Below are 22,915 nucleotides of genomic sequence, written 5' to 3' on the forward strand. Positions count from 1 at the left end.
AGCAGTGCTGACAGATACAGAACAGGATTGGTTGACAACAGAAATACCCTTCTGCTAGATAATTTAAGAAATTAAGTAAAACAGCACTCTGTACTTTCCCTGACATTTCCTGCATTTCACAAAGGAAAAACAAACCTTTGCTAAACATGACGTCCTTTTGGAAATTATGCTTCTGAGGTCATTCTTGTGTTCAGCGAATTGAATACAGCAAATATGCTCACGACTTCACCACACTCTCCCTGCTGCTGTATACATACATGCAAATAATACCAAGGAAAATTAATATAACCATGCAATTTCCAAGAAATTAACATGCACTTTTAGTTTTCAAAGAGTTGCAGCCTGATTTTAAAAAGCATCAATGCAATCATGGCTTTCGCAAAAGTCTTGTTGAATGTTTTATCATTTATATTTGTGGAGTCTTAAGGAACTGTCCCATTCTAAGCTAAGCCCTCAGTATAGCAGTGATATAAGGCTAATTACAGAAGTGGGTCAACTATACACCATCCATGGGATTTATTTCCAGGCTAAGGGAGCTGTGGTAGTTAGGTGTCAGTTGTATACTCTGTTCAGAAACTTCTGATTTTTGCCACTTTGCCCATTTTCCAATCTTTTTTTAAGGAAACTATTTTTCATACATTTCAGATGTTTCCAGAGCTTGATATAATATAATATACTCCACCAAGTTGGAGTGAAAATCATCGTAGGAAATCAATAATGTCATAGTCTATTAAAGTACTAGCTGGACTCTTGTTTCTTATTTTGAAATAACAGTTGGTGATATCAATATCATATTCATTGGCCTTTTATCTTAACCTAGGTATTAAACCATTTTAAAAAAGCAGAGGAATGTCAGCACAACCAAACAGATTAACTGTTTTTTTTTAATATAATTTGCTGTCTGTGGAATCTTGCTTTGTGCAGATTGGCTGCCACATTTTCTGACTACTTCTGATCGTTGTCTGATTTTTAACTTCAGGTGGTGGGGAAAGGTCTAGATACAATTATTTGTGATAGAATTAGTAGTTACATCAATAAATGTGAGTTGGTTATGAAGGTTCAGCACGGATATATAAAGGCAAAATCATATTTAACTCTCTTGCTGGACTTTTAAAGAGGTAACAGAAAGCCTCAATGAGGGTAACACTGTTGATGTGGTATACATGGACTTTCAAGGACACAGCAAGGACTGCAGACGCTGGAAGTCAGAGTCGATACAGCGTAGAGCTGGAGGAACACAGCAGGTTGGGCAGCTTCAGAGGAGCAGGAAAGTCAACGTTTCGGGTCAGGACCCTTCATCAGGACTAGGAGGGGGAAGGGAGCTCAGAAATAAATAGGGGGAGGTGTGGGGCTGGACGAAGGTGGATGGCATAGTGATAGGTGGATGCAGGTTGTGGGTTGTGGAGATTGAACAATGGGAATGGTGGGGCAGATAGGTGAGAAGGAAGATGGACAGGTTGTGTCAGGTCAAGGAAGCAGGGATGAAAGGGAGGGCTGGACATGGGATGAGGCCAGAGGCGGTGAGATTTTGAAGCTAGTGAATTCTATGTTGAGGCCATCGGGCTGTAAATTCCCAAGGCGGAATACAAGGCGTTGTTCCTCCAATTTTCATATGGCCTGTTTGTGACATTGGAGGCGGCCCAGGATGGGCACTTTCGCCACCTGCAATCAGACCTCTTCACCAAAGAGACATTCCCCTCCCCATCCCTATCTGCTTTCTGTAGGGACAGGTCTCTCCGTGAATCCCTCATCTGCTCCATACTCTCCACCAACCTCACCACACCTGGCACCTTTCCCTGCAACCACAGAAAGTGCTACACCTGCTCCTACACCTCCCATCTCACCTCTGTCCAAGGTCCCAAACAATCATTCTGTATCCAACAGGGATTCATCCGTACATCTCCTAACCTGGTCGACTACAATCATTGTTCCCGATGTGGTCTCCTCTACATTGAAAACACTAAGCACAGGCTCGGTGACAGATTCGCGGAGCATCTGAGCTCTGTACGCTCCAATCAACACCACTTTCCAGTTGCCAGCCATTTCAACTCCCCTTCCCACTCCCTTGGCAATATGCCCATCCTGGGCCTCCTCCAATGTCACAATTAGGCCACACGAAAATTGGAGGAGCACCACCTTATATTCTGCCTCAGGAGCTTACAGCCCAATGTCCTCAACATAGAATTCACTAGCTCCAAGATCTCCCCGCCCCCAGCCTCATCGCATGTTCAGCCCTCCCTCCTCGCCGCCTTGACCTGACACAACCTGTCCATCTTCCTTCCCACCTACCGGCCCCACCCTTCCTATTGATCAATCTCTACAACCCCGACCTGCATCCAACTATCATCACCCCCTACCTTTGCCCAGCCATACCACTCCCATTTATTTCTGAACTCCCTTCCCCCTCCCCAGTCCTGGCCCAAAACATCAACTTTCCTGCTCCTCTGATGCTGCCTGGCCTGCTGTGTTCTTCCAGCTCCACACTGTGTTGTCTTTTCATTGTCTTTTTTGAATATATCATTTATGTAAACAAATGCTGCTGTTTTTGTAGCAACTTATACACATTTTACTGTATTTTCACAAATACAAGTAACAATGAATTTCTATTCATCTGAATATAACTAACCACCCAGCCTCAACAGCCTTCTGCAGTCAAGAATTCCACAGATTCACTGCCCTCAGAAGAAATTCCTCCTCATCTGTTTTAAATTATGCCTTCTGCTCATAGACTCTCCCACACAGGGAAACAATCTTTCTGCATCTACCCTTTCAATTCTCTGAAGAATTTTGTATGCTTCAATAAGGTCATCTTGATCCTTCTATATTCCCACAGGTACAGGCCCAATCTATTCAACCCCTCCTCAAAAGACAGTCCCTCCATACCTAGTACTAATTCAGAGAAGATTCACTAGACTAGCTGCTAAGGCCAGTAGATAAGGGACCCTAGATAAGGGACCCAAATGGTTCACGGTATTCCAGCTGCGGTCTGATTAGTGCCTTGTATTCATTTTAGTAAAATGTATGTTTATACTCCACTCCCTTTGAAATAAAAGCCAACATTCTATTTGCCTTTCTTGTTACGCACTGAACTTGGATGCCTAGATTTTTGTGGCTCCAGCACAAGGATTCCCAAATCCTTCTGTTCTATAGCTTTCTGCAGTCTTTCTCCATTTAAGTAAAATTGAGCTCCTCTATTTTTCCTGCCATAATGAAAATCTCACATTTTCCAACATACATTCCATCTGCCAAGTTTTTGTTTTTTTTTGCCCATTCACTTAACCTGTCTATGTCCTGCCACAGACTTTTTGTATCATCCTCATCACTTGTGTTCCCACCTATTTTTGCATCATCTGCAAATTTACCTATTGTATATTTCCACCTTCAACAAGACCTACAAGTTCACAGGGTGAGGGTAGCAATATCAGAGACTGTCATTTTAACCATTGTGGTCAAGGTTTACATCCCTGAATCTTTCCAAGAAAGAGTAGGTGACCTTACATTCCCTCGTCATTACGTATGAGTGGTGACGGAGCTCCTGTGGACAAGAAAAATGATTCATTTCTCTCTACCCAGCGAGAAGCCAGAAAAATAGGCAAGTAGTGTTGTTGGGGAAGTGAAAATCCCAACGGAGCAGGGAGCAGTCAATTATATGAACATGGCTCTGTGAGCCCAACACGTTAATGGGAAAACTATCAGAACCATAAAGGTTTCTATTTATTCACATATAGCCATCATGCCCATTATATTACATGTTTAATGAGCAATACACTGGCAGAAACCATAATGCCCTCACCTTGAGACAGTCTGTCATTCCCAATGTCTTTGATCACCATGAGGAGCCGAGAAGTGGCTGTTTTTAGATGGGTACCACTTGCATGTCCTGTATGGCTGATGATTTCTTTTACTGCCTGACCAGGTGAAAACAGTATAGTGCTACCAGAAATGTCAGGGAGAGCACCACTGTCATTATCAGCAATGCCTCAGCTGACTGGACTAACAATGCTTGCTGGAGGGGTTCCCCAAGTTCATGTTAGTCTGCTGTGTCCCTGAATATCTGCCATATGGAGGCCACCTCAGGAAAAGGAGGGAGAGGTGGATGAGCAGGAAGCAGTATAGACAACTGGGAATCCCCCTGTCTGGTCAGTCTGTCCATGAGCACCTACTGCAGCTCTAGCTGATTTAGGATGTGATCTCTTCACTGTCCTTACTACAATTCCTCATCTTCCCACCTATCTACAATGGCCCATAGAGCATTCTCTTGGTCAAAATCCTGAAATATAAATCATGAACAAAAAGCTTTCCAAAGGAACATTACACAACAACGTATTCAATTATAGTAGAACAACTAACCATTCACCCTTACACAGTCCCTAAGTGTCTGTCTTGTGGGTGACTCCATCCTTCTTGGTGCTTCCACGCAGTTCTGTACTAGGTGACCTTAATCTGCTCTGGAACTTGAGAGTTGGGCTTCAGACTGCACCATCTCAGAATAAATAGCAGCAGCAGTTCTGGGCTGATGGCTGACAGGAAACAAGAAAAGCACTGCATGGACATAGAGTGACACTGGTGGGGGACAGGTGCTGTCACCTTGAGAAAGGATAGTAGATTTGTGCTTCACATTGGCCATGGGTTTCTCCCATTTTTTTTTTCCACTGTCCAAACAGAAAAAATCCTGTATTTATCTAGCACAGAACAGAATGATTGAAAGGAAATCCTGCATTTATCTAGCACTTTTCAAAATTTCAGAAGTGTTTTACAACCGATTAAATCATTTGAAATGAACTATAAGAAAAATGGCAGTCAATTTGCATACAATGAATTCTTACCAAGGCCTACGTAACAGTGACTAAATAACCCTGTTGTGTGCTATTGGGAGTATAGAAATTGATCAGATCATGAGAATTTCAGGCTCCACTTCAAAATAGTGCCATGTGATTTTATTTTTATATAATCACATCTAAAACCAACCAGATGGAAGATCACATGCAGAATGAAAGCGTTCTGTTAGAATGCAATGTTGATGTAGGTGGGTGATCAGGTGCAGGTTGGGGAATCGTACAAATTGAGTTATCCCGGGACAGGGAAGGTGTGAGATCCTTTCTGAATTATTGATCAGATGACCGCTGAAGTACAATTTTATCCCATCCCCCCCGGAAGGTGATGGCACAGTGATAATACCACTGGACTCATACTCCAGAAACCATATTAATGTTTTCAGGATATGGGCATGATTCCCATCTTGGCAGCTGATGAAATTGGCATTCAATAAAAAGTTAGCCTAATGGTGACCATGAAACCACAGTTGATAGTTGTAAAAGAAAAACCCTTCTGGTTCATTCATGTATTTTAGGGAAGGAAATCTGGGATACATACGACTCAAAACCCTTAACAGTCCTCTAAGCAATTAGGGATGGGGAATAAGTGCTGACCTGACTAGTAATACCCCCAATGAACAATTTAAAAAAGACTGCTGAATAGATGCAGGGGCATTCTGGCAACTGTAAAGTAATACAACTACTTTTTTTTTATTCCTCTCTTTGTATCTAAGATTTGTCCCAACGTACTTTGTATCTAAAATGGCACCATAAGAGGTGATATTGTAAAACTTTTCACTGTAGACGGTGGCTCAGTGGCCCCTCACAGTGCCAGGGACCCGGGTTCAATTCCACCCTCAGGCAACTGTCTGTGTGGAGTTTGCAGATTCTCCCCGTCTCTGCGTGGGTTTCCTCCGGGTGTTCCGGTTTCCTCCCACAGTCCAAAGATGTGCAGGTTAGGTGGATTGGCCATGGTAAATTGTCTGTAGCATCCTGGAGTGAGTAAATTAGGTGGATTAGACATGGAAAATGCTGGGTTACAGGGAAAGGGTAGGAGAATGAGTCTGGGTGGGATGCTCTTCGGATGGGGGGTATGGACTTGTTGGGCCAAATGGCCTGTGTCCACACTGTAGGTATTCTATGATACTCCTGTTCTTGAGTACTTGTGACAATAAAGGATATTCTAATAGTCTAATTCTAAACTCTGTATGTGAAAATGACACCATGCATTGGGAACATACCTTCTGTTTTTACATTCACACATGATGGTCTCAGTTTAACACTAATATCAAAGATGTCAGATTCTCGGCACCATACGACAGTGTAACCCTGGGACTTGAACTCTTAATCTTCTAACTTCACAAGTGTACTACAATTGAGGCTCAGCTGATACTTGCACATTATTTTACACAGCATGTTATACTACTATAGTAGAGACGGTGGTGTAGCCTTTGAATAGAGTGGTCAAATTTTCAAAGTCAAAGCCATGGGAAGGTGGGAGTTCTGGATGATTGATGTGTTAGATGAATGATGGCAGGAGTCTGGGAAAGGGGCAGGTGAAAGTTGGAGGTCATGTGATGATATTCCCTGGAACATGTCAAGTCAAAGTTGGCAACCCTATTCCAGACTTTCAATTAAAAAGAATTCATCAGTAATGGAGCCATTGGCACCAAATAAGTAGTATCAACTCTCTTCATTGATTGATTTATTATTATGACATGTACCGAGATACCGTGAAAAGAGTTGTTTTCCGTGCTATACAGGCAGATTGTACCACACAAAGTGCATCAGGTTAGCAGAACGGAGTACAGAATACAGTGTTACAGCCACAAAGAAGGTGCACAGAGAGATCAACATTAACATTTGAGACATCCATTCAACAGTCTGATAACAACAGGGAAGAAGCTGATCTTGAATCTGCTCATACACATATTCAAAATTTTGTATCTTCTGCCCAATGCAAGAGGGGGAGAGGGGTCTTTGATTATGTTGGTTGTTTTTCCCAGGCAGCAGGAAGTATAGATGGAGTCAATGGATGGAAGGCTGGTTGCGTGATGGAGCGGGATGCTTTCATGATGCTCTGTATTTTCTTGCAGTCTTGGAGAGATCAAGGGGACTTTTGGACAAAGGGAGACAGGTCCACTGCATGTAATGCAATACATTTTGATGGGTTTTTATAGGAAGAAGGATGAAATTTCACACAGATTTTCTCCACATCAGGCCCAGTTTATAATTGGCAAAAAGGGAAATGGTGAAAACTAAGATATTTGAGATGTTTAGCTAATTGTCAGGATTTTAATGAAAATCCAAGAATGTCTTGGTAACATCATCTATCACTACCTACAAACATTGGAGTTATGTACAGGATAAGCTGTTCTTATCCTCCTTTGTGAAGTTTGTATCATACATAAGTATTGTAATTAATTGCAATGATTTGTTGACATACCAGCCCACAACTTTGGGGAATGATGTTATTGTTTCTAAAAAAGTCTATGAAATTACATTTGATTTATAAATGGTGAAGATTGGTGTCCTGGGCTAGGATAATAGTAATTTGCTTTTGTTTATTGCAAAACCTCTCTTGAAGGAAAGGAACAGTTCATAAGACCATAAGACATAGGAGCAGAAATTAGGCCATTTGGCCCCTTGAGTCTGCTCCGCCATTCAATCATGGCTGATAAGTTCCTCAACCCATTCTCCCACTTTCTCCCCGTAACTCTTGATCCCCTTGATAATCAAGAACCTATCTATCTCAGTCTTAAATGTACTCAATGACCTGGCCTCCGCAGCCTTCTGTGGCAGTGAATTCTATAGATTCACCACTCTCTGGCTGAAGAAGTTTCTCCTTATCTCCATTCTAAAAGGTCTTCCCTTTACTCTAAGGCTGTGCCCTCAGGTCCTAGTCTTCTACCAATGGAAGCATCTTCCCAACATCCACTCTGTCCAGGCCATTCAGTATTCTGTAAGTTTCAAGTAGATCCCCCTCATCCTTCTAAACTCCGAACAGTATAGTCCCAGAGTCCTCAAACGTTCCTCATATGTTAAGCTTTCCATTCCTGGGATCATTTTCATGAACCTCTTCTGAACCCACTCCAGGGCCAGTACATCCTTCCTGAGATATGGGGCCTAAAACTGCACACAATACTCCATATGTGGCCTGACCAAAGCCTTATAAAGCCTCAGTAGTACATCCCTGCTTTTATATTCAAGTCCTCTCAAAATAAATGCCAACATTGCATTTGCCTTCCTGACTACTGACTCAACCTGCAAGTTTACCTTGAGAGAAATCCTGGACTAGAACTCCCAAGTCTCTTTGCACTTCAGACTTTTGAATTTTCTCCCCATTTAGAAAATAGTCCATGTTTTTATTCTTCTTACTAAAGTGCATGACCTCCCACTTTCCCACGTTGTACTCCATCTGCCACTTCTTTGCCCACTCTCCTAACCTGTACAAATCCTTCTGCAGCCTCCCCACCTCCTCAATACTACCTGTCCTTCCACCTATCTTTGTATCGTCTGCAAACTTAGCCAGAATGCCCACAGTTCCTTCATCTAGATCATTAATGTATAAAGTGAAAAGTTGTGATCCCAGCACTGACCCTTGTGGAACACCACTTGTAACTGGGTGCCATCCTGAGACAGACCCTTTTATCCCCACTCTCTGCTTTCTGCCAGACAGCCAATCTCCTATCCATGCTAGCACTTGCCTCTAACACCGTGGGCCCCCATCTTACTCAGCAGTCTCCTGTGCGGCACCTTGTCAAAGGCCTTTTTGAAGTCCAGGTAGATAACATCCATTGGCTCTCCTTGGTCTACCCTGCTCGTTACTTCCTCAAAGAATTCTAGCAGATTTGTCAGGCATGACCTTCCCTTGATGAAACCGTGCTGACTTTGCCCTACTTTACCATATACTTCCAAATATTCAGAAATCTCATCCTTTACAATGGACTCCAAAATCTTATCCATGACCAAGGTTAGGTTAATTGGCCTGTAATTTTCTGTCTTTTGCCTTACTCCCTTTTTAAACAGGGGTGTCATGTTAGTGATTTTCCAGTCTCCTGGGACCCTCCCTGACTCTAGCGATTCCTGAAAGATCACCACTAACGCTTCCACTATCTCTTCAGCTATCTCCTTTAGAACTCTGGGGTGTAGTCCATCTGGTCCAGGTTATTTTTCCACCTTCAGGCCATTTAGTTTTACGAGCATCTTTTCCTTGGCTACCATACTCAGCTCTGCCCCCGACTCTCTTGAATTTTTGGGAGATTACTCGTGTCTTCCACCGTGAAGACTGACACGAAGTAATTATTCAGTTCCTCAGCCATTTCCTTGTTCCCCACTACTATCTCACCACCGTCATTTTCCAGTGGTCCAATGTCCACTTTTGCCTCTCTTTTGCCCTTTATATCTCTAAAGAAACTCTTACAGTCTTCATTTATATTACTGGCTAGCTTACCCTCATATTTAATCTTCTCCCCTTATTTCTCTCTTCTCCCTGTCCCAGTCAAATGTACTCCCAAATACTACCATAATAGACTGTATGTTCTTAATCATGTTTTATTTAGAGGGTGACATATTAAAGATGTATAAAATTTTAATTCTTACTCAATAATTTAAAAAGCATTGAGTAATTCATTCCAAAGATTAAGTTAGTGTTGATGGAAAGAGTGTATTTGCTTTGAGCTTAAGTACATATGTGGGCTTTGTGTTCATGAAACATAAATCCAGTCTTGGGCAGCAGTAACATATTAATCACCCTTAGTCACTTTCCTCTCCTCCACTTTGCTGACAATTACCCCCTTTCCATTTCTCTCCTCTGCTGATGACTTGCATGGGGTGGAAGTTTGGCTGGGTCCCACCTACCCTACTTGTCACTTTCCTAGGAGCTGTGCAAAATCCTGGTGCTGTCCTGACCCATGTTTCACTTAAGAGCAATTTCAACTGGATAGCAACAAGGAGCAGGAGCCTCATTTGATATTGTTTTCTCCAGTCCAGTGCCCAATGATGGTTGTATCACTTTCTACGAAGAACGTGTTCTCTTCCTGGCAGTAAAAAAAAGTCACACAGTGGCTAAGCTGATTGACATGGTGGAGGGGAACAGGCTTCGTTTTCTCATTATTATGAGGGACGACCAGGAATTCAAGTGTGCACTGGGAAGGCAAAAGTCCATAAGGTGAATTCCACGTACGAAAATCTGGCGCAGACCAGAGATAGAAATGGTCTTTCTACTCTCTAATGAGTCACTTAACTCGATTTTAATCACATCTGAACAAAATGCATCCTTTAATTACTCTCCAAGGCTCCACATATCTGCTTCGTAACAGATACCGAGCACTTTAAAGTTTAGGTTTTAATCGTTGCATCTCTCGTTTACAGGAAGCTTCTTAGTATTTTCGTTGGCAAATTGTTCTGGTCTATGATTTTTGGCTCCACGGATCGGGTGGAAGTTCCCAGAACCTAATTGAGCAAAGCAAAAGGGGATGTTCGATCAGATGATTGGGAATTTCTTTTCATTGCAGCGGGAAATTCCCAGTTCGGCAAACGGCTTTATAAAACGGGAGGACGAAGTACAAAGCGCTACTGTCAGTTTCTTAGTGGTCAGCAGTGACAGGCAGTACACACCAGAGGTTTGAACTGAGAGAGTGGACTGCACCATGGCGGCTGGAAGCTCACACCCGTATCGTTTACTAACACTCAAATTCCTGCTCACAACGGGTAATTCTCAGGATTCGTTTTCTTAATGTTTACCGCCCGTTATTTTATTTTTAACAAATTATTATCATCAGTTCATTATAAAAACAAAAAAGATCTGTTTTGGCTTTCGTCTGCTCCGTCTGCTCATGTAAAATGCATTTGTGAACGTCAAAAAAATGTCCGTTTAAACATCAAATGTGTAAACATTAAATGATTGAAAACTTTAGATACATTTGTAATTTTTGAAACATTTGCATTTGTAAACTTTTCTAATGTGTTCATTAAATTGTGAACTTTTAACTGGAATGTGTAAACTTTTGACAAAGTTGGAAGGTTTTTTTTTACATACAGTTGTACTTCAGTTTATAAACTTTTTTTTATTCTGTTAAAACTTTTAAAAATTAAATTTATTTATAAAAAACTTGATAAATTTGGAAGGCTATTTATAAAAAGTTGAAACACTACCTAAGTTTGTAAACTTTATTGTTAAACTTCTAAAAATTAAAAATGTATATTTTTATAAGCTTGCTTTTTAAAAAAAAAGTTTGTAAATTGCTTGCCTCTTTCTTTAGTATGCAGCTTCCAAATACAGATGCAGCCGGAGTCTTTGCCATGGATCCGGGTCGGCCAGGAGCTGGTACTGAGGTGTGAAAGCAAGGACTGTCCCTCTCCTAGCTTCGTTTGGAGAACCGGAATCGACAAACCTCTCGGGGGCACGGTGAGCAGCCAGGGCTCGGTGTCTACCCTCACCTTCTCCCCGGTGACCCGTCAGAACGAGAACACATTCATCTGCTACGTGACCTGCGGCGAGCAGAAGAAACAGAAATCCCGGGCGGTGAACGTTTACTGTGAGTGTTTATCTCTCTCTCTTGTTCCTTGTCTGGGCTAGCTGCCGATCGCTGGTGCTGGGCTATCGCTGATGTTTGCTTACAAAATCCGTTAGTTTTCCCTAGTTTCAGAGCTCCTGTGTGCACTGGAAATGACCCTATCATGACCCAGGAGGCCCTGGCTCCAAGTCCTACTTGCTCCAGAAATGTGTAATAATGTATCAGAACAGAATGATTGAAAGGAAAGTAGCTGTGCTCTGGGTTAGAGATGACAGGGTGTGGAGCTGGAAGAACACAGCAGGTCAGACAGCATCAGAGGAACAGGAAAGTTGACGTTTCGGGTCGGGACTCTGGGTGACTTTTAAAAAAAAATTAAAATATGACTTTAAATTGTCAGCAGTTTCAGAACTGTTTTCTGGGTGTGTTGGTGACTAGCTGGGCTTTTGTAAGATTTGGGAAATATGGGCAACTGGTCATGAGGGATGATGTAAGTGTGTGCGCTTCTAACTGAGAGTGACCTCAAACTCCTCGTAATTGCAGCTTTCCCAGATGCGTTGATCCTGGAGACGGTCGGGACATTGGAAGTGGGCAGGAAGAGCACTGTGTCCTGCACCGTGCCTGATGTTTACCCCCCGGGCAGAATGGAGGTCAAGTTGCTGAAAGGAGAGACGGTCCTAGCTGAAAAGCAGCACTTCGGGGAAGAGTCGATTACCCTCAGCACTGAACTGATCCCTTCCCTGCGTGACTCAGGCCAGGAGATCACCTGCCAGGCTCAGCTCTACATCCAGGAGCTCTCAAAGTCTTTGGAGGACAAGTTAATGTTACACGTCCAGTGTAAGTACCCAGACAGACAATTCGCCATCAAATTCAAGTGTGTGGCGGGGCAACACATTCCATCAAAAAGGTTCAACCCACTCTCACTGCATGACTAAAATCTTTCTCTTCCTTCCACAGATGCACCCAGAATGACACAGATTTCTGTAACGCCATCTGCCACAGTGAGAGAGGGTCAGGATCTCCAGCTGATCTGTACTGCTGAGAGCAAGCCCCCTGCCAGCTTTGTGTGGAGCAAACTATTAGCCCAGGGTTGGTCAATCATTGCCCGGAATGAATCCACTCTGCAGCTGCCCAGAGCCCAGCTTACAGACTCCGGAACCTACCGCTGTGAAGCCAGCAACGGGCTGGGGCAGGAGGCCAGACAACTGGAGATTCATGTTCTCGGTAAGTGCAGCTTCTTTCTCTTCAAGGTGCTCTGCACACCGATTTGCTGACGTTGGCTTGGTGCAGTCTCTTGCTATTCACTAACATCACATAGTGTCTCTCTACACAGCTGAACCTAGAGATACACATCTCTCCATCAGTCCATCCGTTGTGAAAGAAGGACAGCGTGTCACTGTCACCTGCACCAGCCACTCAAACCCCTCTGCTCAGATCATACTGAGCAAGAAGACAGAAAGTGGACAGATAAAGTTGGACTCGAAGAATGGAACATTTATAATTGATGCGGCTCACTCTAGTGATGAAGGGCAGTATGAATGTGAAGCCAGGAATGATCTGGGAACACAGATCCGGAACACAGAGCTTGTGGTTCAAGGTTTGTAAGGAAATTGGTGAATATGTTTAAAAAAATACCCTACTTCTTGGAAAGTTAACAATTTTCACACGTTTTATTAATGAGAATGCAATTTTATTCCTTACCCCACAGTTCTGACTCTTTGGGTTCATCCTTCCAATTTGGTTAGTGAAGGTGAGAATGTCACCATCGGCTGCACTGTTCACAGCAATTTCTCTGCAAACTTCACCTGGAAAAAAATGGAGAACAACAGTGAAACTATTTTGCTGTCCACGAACAACTCCTTTTCCATCCTTCAAATAACTCAAAGTGATGCTGGATATTATGAGGTTGAAGTAATCAATGAATTGGGGAGTCAAACTGGATTTGTGACAATACAAGTTAATGGTAAGTAAAATATACTTGTAGCATACAATTGCGGAAGTGTGGTGTCTGGGCCTGCTATTTTACTGAAATATATTTCTAAACCTAGTCCCATGTCTCTCCACAGAAACAAAGCTATATGAGAAACCGAGGGGAATCCTAGAAACAGCATATGTAGGTGCTTCACTTGGATCTGCAGGATTATTATTATTTAGTACGATGTACTATATCTATCGCAGAAATAACTGCAAGGGATCGTACAAGATGCCAACAGAGCAGATCTAGTGAAGAAATAAAGGACTGGAGGAATTAATATTCCTACTGCACCGACTGTTTAATCTCCTGGCTCTGCTGTTAGAAGCAGGATGGTGGACTGGGAGATGACTTTTGAATTATCCAGGAACTTGAACTAAGGAATTTTAAAAAACACAGTAATTACCTTTGTTCACTTCAAAGAACTTTAACAGATAATTCAAATAATATGACTTCTTCAGAACACAAACTTAATTTTATCACAGTTGCTAACCTTCATGTGACATTTGCAGAACTGTGAAAATAATTTTGTTTCCAAGATGGATAAGAATTTAGGGATGCTTTGGGTGATATAAAGCATAGGATAGTCCCTGTCATATGAATGTGACTCAATAGCATTACCAACAACTGGCATTCAGAGAATGAAAGGCAAAGAAGACTTGAACTTAAGACACTTTATTGTAAATAGTTTTTAGATGTTTTTTACCTAAATAATTCCGTGATATTTATTAATTGCAGTGTATATTATGTTGATAGTAAAACTGTAGAAACAATTCACTTTAAAATAGTCACTGGCAATAACAAATGATTGTGGTAACTACCTGTAGAAAGCAGATTCACATTCAGACTCTTAACACTCAATAGTAAAGTAGATATGGTTGCTAAGTGCTGTTAGATTCAGTGCCCATCCCACTATCACAGTAGGCCTGGTACCTACAGGTGACAATGATCTCCAATTTATACTAAAATATCTGCAATAATTCAGGCAGCTACAGGCTAATGCTGTAGACAAACTATATTGAGATGTTGCATTGCTGCAGCACAACCTGCCAATGTAGTGAGGACTAGTTCCACAAATAGTTCTGGATATATAGATCCAAGACACTATCCACTGTGGCTGAATCCAGGCACTGACTGCTGGGTTGAGTTGGAGTACTGTGCTGATCTGTGACACTATGCTAGGGTGGGATCAATCTCTAAAACTGGGATTAGAAATCCTGCCCAATTATGACTCATATACGACAAAATAAATTCAATTTAATTTATCCTACAGTCTGCTTCAGTTAATTCAAAGCTTTCTTTGGGTGAAATTTTGAATTATCCAGTAATTTGAACTAAGCAATTTAATAAAAACGGGAATTACTTTTGTTCGCTTCAAAGAACTTTAACAGGTAATTCAAATAATACAAGTTCAGAACGCAAACAGTTAATGGAATTCACCAGTTTTAAAATCTCCCCACCCCCAGCCTCATCCCATGACCAACCCTCCCTCTCATCCCCACCTGCTTGACCTGACACAACTGGTCTATCTTTTCTCCTACCTATCCATCCCACTGACCAATCCCCACCACTCCCTACCTGCACACACCTATCACCATCCCACCTACCTTCCCCAGCCCCAGCCCCACCCCTCCTCTCTCTCTATTTCCCAGCTCCCTTCCCCCTCCCCATCTCTGAAGAAGGGTCCCAACCCAAAGTCAACTTTCCTGCTCCTCTGCTGCCTGGCCTGCTGTGTTGTCTCTTAATTCTATTACAGTTGCTAGCCTTCATGTGACACTTGCAGAAATGTGTAAATAATTAGTTTCCAAAATGGTGATAAATGTGACATTTTGAGTGATATAAATTTTTTGGTTGCATCCATGAAAGAATCACCAAATTGTACTATTGTTTTAATTGCTTCCAAAAGTGATTGAATACCTAGAACTAACAAGTGTACAGCAGATTATACTGGGTGACAATTGTGTTTTTAATAAAATGAAATATTTTTTAAAAAACTCTTGCTAGTCTGGGAGTCAAATATAAGATCAACAATATCAATTTACTAGTCCTGACAATACTGAGAGTAGTGGGAGAAGAAATTGCTGCTGGACAAAGGCATACACTGGGGAGAATCTACAAATCCCTACACAAATAGAAAAAGCACAAAGAATAATTAGAGTATAAAAGGAAGTAACTTGGAGGTGTGAGGGAGCATCATTAAAGCGCACAGCAACAGAGAGGAAAAGCACAGGGAATAAAGGAAGAGTAACAGAGAAATACTTCTCTAAGGTTTTACAGTAGATTTGTATAGAATAGAAATACTTCTTTTGACCTTCTGCACAAGCGTGATCTGCTCTTGAAAGAATTAAATAAGTGATAATAAAAGCTAATGGAATATTAGATTTTATGGACAGATGGGATATTATGTATTATTTTGGACTCCTCGGTCTCAGAAGGCAATGTAATAGAGAAGGCACAGCACAGATTCACTAATTTGCTGCCTCAGAAAAGAAAGACAGAATTGAAAAAAATGTGCATATTCTTGCTGAAACACTGGAGTTTGAGAATTCAGTAGAAGGCATCTGAAATCATGAAGGGTGAGACCCAGTATATAGAAACTGGTAGTTTCTGATGTTTGAAGAACTTGGGAAAAGGGACAAGTAAATTCTAGATTGCATGTCAGATTTAGGACAAAAATCTTGTTGAAACATTTAAGATGTGCTGTTGGAATTTGATTAAAGCAGAAACCACAACAATATTTAAAATTGGGTTAGGCAGTTGGATAAGAGAGAGGAAATGAATAGATATGGAAACAGAGCAGATACTATTGTTCATTAGGGAAATAACTATCAACATAAAATGATTAGGATAATAGTCTCAGAGATAGTATGAACTGCCTATACTGGAGTCTGAGATAACAAGGTGTGGAGCTGGATGAACACAGCAGGCCAGGCAGCATCAGAGGAGCAGGAAAGCTGACGTTTCGGGTCTGGACCCTTCTTCAGAAATGGGGGAGGGGAAGGGGGCTCTGAAATAAATAGAGAGAGGGGGAGGTGATGATAGAAGGTAGATAGTGGAGCAGATAGGTGGAGAGAAGACGGACAGGTCAAGGAGGCACGGATGAAGCCAGTTAAGGTGAGTATAGGTAGGGAGTTGGGATGGGGGTTGGTCAGTGAGGAGGGAGGGGCAGGTAGGTGGGAGGGAAGATGGACAGGTCAAGGAGGCAGGGATGAGGCTAGTAGAAGTGAGGTGAGTGTAGGTAGGAAGTGAGAGTGGGGGTTGGTCAGTGAGGTGGGAGGAGCAGATAGGTGAGAGAAAAGACGGACAGGTCAAGGAGGCAGGGATGAGAGGGGGGCTGGTCTTGGGATGAAGTCGGGGCTGGGGAGATTTTGAAGCTTGTAAAGTCCACATCGAGACAATTGGGTTGTAGGGTTCCCAGGCGGAATATGAAGTGCTGTTCCTCGTTTTCGGGTGGCATCGTGGCACTGGAGGCGGCCCAGGATGGACATGTCGTCCAAGGAGTGGGAGGGGAGTTAAAGTGAACCACCTCGGATAATACTCACTAAGAGATAGTAGGAACTGCCGATGCTGGAGTCTGAGATAACAAGGTGTAGAGCTGGATGAACAAGCAAGAAAGCTGACGTTTTGGGTCTGGACCCTTCTTCAAAACAGAAGGGTCCAGCCCCGAAATGTCAGCTTTTCTGCTCCTCTGATGCTGCCTGGCCTGCTGTGTTCGGCCAGCTCTACACCTTGTTATCACCTAGGATAATAGCTGCTTCTGTATTTTAGTTTCAAAGTAATCCTTTGCATTTGGAAATGGTTGACTTGTATAGCCAGATGGGCCACTCAAAATGGCAGAATTGGATAATACCAAGCATGCTGCAAAATCAAGCCAAACATTGGCCAAAGTATCTGTGCAAAGCTACCGAAATAAACAAGCTGCAGACCCAGACAGGCAGGCTGCAGCTGCAGACAGCACAATACACAATTGACTAAGAGATAGTAGGAACTGCAGATGCTGGAGAATCTGATTTCTGAAGAAGGGTCTAGGCCCGAAACGTCAGCCTTCCTGCTCCTCTGATGCTGCTTGGCCTGCTGTGTTCATCCAGCTCTACACCTTGTTATCACACAATTAACTAAGCCTATTTACCAGGACAATGGGAAACATCAAGCTGTTTCCGGAACAAAGAGACATCTCACACCCTTACCTGGGAAACCTATCTGACTTGCGTGCCCCTGACACTTTCAGAAATGGAGGACCAAAGACCACCCCACTATCCGCATGACACTGCCTGATTAGGTCTGATCAATCAGGGTAATCGAATCCTGATCGATCCATTGGTGGGAATCGAAGATCCTCCCAAAGGGGTGTGGAAGCTTCCAAGGATAAGAATCACTGCAACAGTACCCTCAGGAACTGTAACTCGAGATCAACTACTGTAAGAAGAGGTGCCCCGAGAACCACCGGGAAAGGAAGACCAGATGACTATTACCACGAGGATCAAGGGCAAGGTCTAGTGTGGTGATGTTTGATCAGTCCAAGTTAAGTTAAAGTGCAAGATACTGACTTGGATTTACAGTATTAGTTGTCAGATTTATAGTATTAATTGTTAGTTTGTAGCATAATCATTATTATAATATTAATTGTGTTATAACCAATAAAGATCATTTCATATTGCTATTAAGAGTCAACTCTCAATCCTTTGCAGGATATACGGGCTAAACACACTGTCTAACAAGCACAACACTTGTTATATTGTATTCCTGGAACTACATTAAGTTAACCACAGGAAAGTCTATCATTTCAGCACTGAATGTGATTAGAATGTCAGTTCTTAATGTGTCTGAGAACAGGCTCCCATGTTTTTACAGCATCAAACAAAATAAAAATTTTTCCAAATCTTGTCTGGCATTATTTTCTGACTTGAATGTCTTTCACTTGTTTTGCATTCTAACATGCAAACAAGGCCAACGTTTCTATTTCTGGTACACAATGTGGGTTTTAAGGGAGTTAACATTTTAATCTCTGAAAGAAGGGGGCATTTTCTTGCATCACACATTTCATCACAAAAAAGGAGAATGGAATTTAAACTGGGGAACCACAAAGCATCAATAGCACGGCTCAGTCTCAAGGAAGCAAAAGTAAAAGCAAAACCAACAGTTGCTGGAAATGCATAGCAGGTCAGTTAGTACTTATTAAAAAGGCAACACACCAATTACATTTCTGGGATTTGAGCTGTCAGTGATGCAGAGGTTCCCCTGCTTGCTGGCTGATTAGTGTTAGTGGCAGGGGGCTGATTAGAGTATTGAGGGATGGAAAGGAAAAGGAACTTTACAGAATCCTCTGTCACTGGATAATGTTGTTTAAAATAATGATCTAATCAGATTAGTGGAGGAATGCAATTGAGATCATTTAAAGTCAGAGTTCATAAGACACAGAATTGTTTCTGGAAGTGATGAGTTTTCAACTTCACTCATCTTCTGTATGCCTTTCTCTGGAATGAAATGTTCTTTAGACTCAAAGAAATTTGACAAATAATTCCAAAAGAAGTTTGTAAACAGCATAGATCATCCTATGAGAAGATCAATCATATGGAGTTTGCAGAATCTATTTAGTTATTAAGGTACAAAACCAATAAGTCACATGTGATGTATCAGTACAGAGTAAGACAGACAATGGGTACTAAAAGTCCTTGTCGGCTCTGTAGAGCACACAGGCCTCACAGGCACAGACAGCGCCCAGCTGTTAAAAAAGAACATTTTACCTGTAACACAATGAGCCACTTTCATAAAATATACCAAAATAGGAGACGGTCACAGAAAAACAAAAAGGCAAATAGCTACCTACACAAGGTAGAACAGTTTACAAAAAAAAAATGCCTAAAGTGTTCCTGGGGGGAACTAGTGATTGGTAATCTTTCATCAAAAGGAAAATTAAGACAATGGGCAACTCACTAATTTCAAACTTCATATAGAACAACCGTCATCTAGTCAATCATGCTTGAAAACACACCATCTACAGTCATAGTTACTGTACATAGTCTAGGAGGTAAACCATTAAATATTAAAGACATTCTATAAACAACTCTCCTACATAAGTGACTTTTGAATGCAGAAAACTCATACATAATTCACAATCCAAGATTTCTCACTCTTGAATATGAATGTATGTCTTGTCCTGAAACTTCTTCAAATAAAAGAATGAGTTAAACTAGTCAAAGGCAAGGAAGAGCCCCAACTATCTGCCCCACCCTTCCCACTGACCAGTCGCCACCACCTACCTGCATCCACCTACCTTTCCCCAGCCCCACCTATCCTCCCTCTATTTATTCCCTAGCTCCCTTCCCCCTCCCCAGTTCTGAAGAAGCGTCGCGACCCGAACCGTTGACTTTCCTACTCCTCTGATGCTGCCTGAACTGTTGTGTTCCTCCAGATCCACACTGTGTTGTGGAAAGCAAGAACAAACTGGTCCAGGAGAAACCAATAATGGAACAATAAACCAAAGAACAGTCAGTTAAGAAACAGCTAGTCATGGAACAATTGGTCAAAAGACAATTGGTGACTTCATGTGACTCCCTAGAATCATGGCAGAATCCAAAAGATATCAGAATCCACTGAAATTAACTATGCTGGCACTGGAAATTGGTTCCATACTATCGGCAAGATGGAAACCTGCTGGATTGGCAGAAATTCTTTCCACTCCCATCAACACCGAAGACAGTAAGGATCAGTAACATTTATGAGCAAACATTAGCAAGCACATAGCCAATAAGCAGCATAGCCCACTTGATTCTTTTGATGCATCTGAACTGAGGCAACTCAGAGTGCAGGGCAACTTGGGGCACAAATAGTTATGACAGATTTCAATCTCATGTCAGATGGGAAGGTACAAGTTCAGAAAATGCAATTTCCTTATCTTCCCAGGAAGAATCTTTATCATCAGCGACAGAGATCATGCCAAGCAAGAAACAATCCTTAAATAGCAGAACTGAGGAAGTGAACTTATTGGTTGGACTAATACAGCAATCACGGAGGCCAAATGAAAGTATCAAGCTAATCAAAAAATTAACGAGTCAGCACGCAACACATATGTATCAGCAGATTTGGAATAAAAATCTGCTGTCACAGCTTGAAGATATGGTGAATACAACTCCATGGAAGCTGCCACTCAGAAAGGATGACCAAGGCCCAGAGATCCAGGTTATGGTCATAGATTCATAAAAGTCTAAAGCACTTTCGGGTCAGTTAACTCAGTTGGCTTGGACAGCTGGCTTGTGATGCAGAGTGATACTGACTGCATGGGTTCAATTCCAACAGTGGCTGAGGTTACCTGAGATCGAAGGACTCTCCCTCTCAATCTTCCCCCATTGCCTGAGGTGTAGTGATCCTCACGTTGAATAACTACCACTTGTCCCTCTAATGAGAGCAGCAGACGGTGACTTTACCTCAAGCACAGGAAAAAGGTGCTTTGGCACATTGAGACTGTGCTGAGAGAAGAAATTATTTCTGCAGGAAGAAATAGCCTATTTCAACAGAATATCTGACCTTCATAAAGGTATTACACAAGAGTAAAGGTATCCCAGATGTCAGAATGGAATAATTGTGTTTCAGCAGGAATTACCAACCATACACACATTCCCACTCACTCTCTCACATATACAGGCTCTCTGACAATCACACATTCCCTCTTTCACACATGTACATACTCATGCACTTTTACACACCAACATGCTCACACACACCAACATGCTCACACACACCAACATGCTCACACACACAAACATAGTACAATTCTGGGCACCCTGCGAAAGGATGGATGTTATTAAACTGGAAAGGGTGCGAGAAAGATTTACAAGGATACCAATGAGACTGGAAGATTTGAGTTATTAGGAGGGGCTGGATAGGCTACAATGTTTTTTCCCTGGCGCATCAGAGGCTGAGGGTTGACCTAATTGAGGTATATAAAATCACAACAGGCATGGATAAGGTGAATATCCCCAGGGTAGGGAGTCTAAAGCTAGAGGGCATAGGCTTAAGGTGAGAGGGGAAAGATTTAAAAGGGACCTGAAGGGAAAACATTTTCACACAAAGAGGGTGGTGCATGTATAGAGCGAGCTGCAGAGGAAGTGGTAGAGGCGGGTACAATTATAATATTTAAAAGACATTTGGACAGGTATGTGGATAGGAAAGATTTAGAGGGATACAGGCCAAGTACAGGCAAATGGGGCTAGTTCAGTTTAGGAAACCTTGTCGGCATGGGTAGTTGAGACAAAGAGCCTGTTTCCATGCTACATGACTCCATGACTCTCCATAAACACTGTGGTTACAACAGCAGGTCAGAGACTAGGAAACCTGCAGTAAGTAACTTACCTCCTGACTCCCCAAACCCTGTCCACCATCTACAAGGACGTGAGTGTGATGGAATACTCACTACCTGGCTACATGCGTACAACTCTAACAACACTCCAGAAGCTCGATACTATCCAGGATAAAGCAGCCCTCTTGACTGGCACCACATCCACCTTACAACATTCATTCCTCCCACCACGAATGCTCAGTAGCAGTGTGTACTATCTTCAAGATGCACCACATGAATTCACCAAGGCTCCTTAGTTAGTGCCTTCCAAATCCATGACCACTACCATCTTAGAAGGACAAATCCAGCAGACACATGGGAACATCACCACTTGCAAGTTCCCTTCCGAGCCGTTCAACATCCTGTAAGAGGCCATATATCTTTCTTTTTTGGGACTACAAACTAAAATAGAAAATTAATTGTTACATAACTGAAATACTAGAAGAGTCTTGCAACTTGTAATAATCAAGTGCTGCGCATTCTTAGCTGTACAAAAGACTGTTGCTTTTTGAAGTAGTGAGGGATACGTGAGACTGAGTGGGAAACATCTGTCTCTCCCCTTCACTCTTCATGTGGTGCAAGGACAGAAAAAACAAAAGTTTAAAATAAATAATTCTAATAACAAAAAAATCTAGATCTACGGGATCAACAATCAAAGTGAAAACTGATCATTGCTTTTCAGACGACAGCATGTAATCAGAGCCAAAATTCAAAACGAATCATGTAGGTAATTTGATCTACCCTTGAAATCTAGACCTTTGAGTTTTGGAATTTTGCTTTCACTATCTATAATCTTTTTCAGCAATAAGATGTCAAACTTTGTCTTTTGATTGTCTTAATCATGAATTAATATATATTTGGGTTTTCTAAAGAGGTATAGATCAGGTTATTTGTTTGGTGGTATATGAGAAATCCTTTCTTTACACTTTTTAAAATTGAAGTATGTTACAACAAATAGAGTTATTTTCTGTTAATGACAAAACCTAGTGTGAACTGCTTTTCTCCATGATAGCAGTGAGGCAAGTTGCTCATCTTAGTGGTCTAACTGGGAATTTATGCAATTTTGTAACAGCTTGTTGAGCAGTAGCTCATGTTTATTGGTACAATCTTCCCAGTTAAGTCATAACAATCCAGACTTGGAATAATATCGCTATTCCTTCAGTGTCACTGGGTCAATATTCTGGAACTCTCTCCTACACAGCATTGTAGGTGCAGCTTCATCAAATTGATTGCAACAGTTCTAGAAAGCAGCACTCCAACACTTTCTCAAAACATTGCG

At 41.9% G+C, this 22,915-nt stretch overlaps 1 protein-coding gene across 1 annotated transcript; it reads left to right on the plus strand.

Annotated features, from left to right (window-relative positions):
* The first annotated feature begins 10,409 nt into the window (after positions 1-10,409).
* LOC109936575 (vascular cell adhesion protein 1-like) lies at positions 10,410-14,945 on the plus strand. Its single transcript, XM_020535178.2, has 7 exons — positions 10,410-10,526; positions 11,078-11,353; positions 11,873-12,166; positions 12,287-12,553; positions 12,663-12,926; positions 13,038-13,292; positions 13,396-14,945. Exons 1-7 carry the CDS (start codon positions 10,466-10,468, stop codon positions 13,551-13,553), a joined length of 1,575 nt encoding a protein of 524 aa, XP_020390767.1. The 5' UTR covers positions 10,410-10,465; the 3' UTR covers positions 13,554-14,945.
* The last annotated feature ends 7,970 nt before the right edge of the window (positions 14,946-22,915 follow it).

The sequence above is a fragment of the Rhincodon typus genome, chromosome 10 (genome assembly GCF_021869965.1).
Source record: "Rhincodon typus isolate 14 chromosome 10, sRhiTyp1.1, whole genome shotgun sequence".
Lineage (NCBI taxonomy): Eukaryota > Metazoa > Chordata > Chondrichthyes > Orectolobiformes > Rhincodontidae > Rhincodon > Rhincodon typus.

Bases quoted from the DNA above. Each gene is read 5' to 3' on its own strand.
- LOC109936575 (XM_020535178.2), top strand. From the start codon at position 10,466: ATGGCGGCTGGAAGCTCACACCCGTATCGTTTACTAACACTCAAATTC. The intron at 10,527-11,077 runs GTAATTCTCAGG...CTCTTTCTTTAG, and splicing joins CAAATTCCTGCTCACAACGG to TATGCAGCTTCCAAATACAG. The intron at 12,167-12,286 runs GTAAGTACCCAG...TTCCTTCCACAG, and splicing joins GTTAATGTTACACGTCCAGT to ATGCACCCAGAATGACACAG.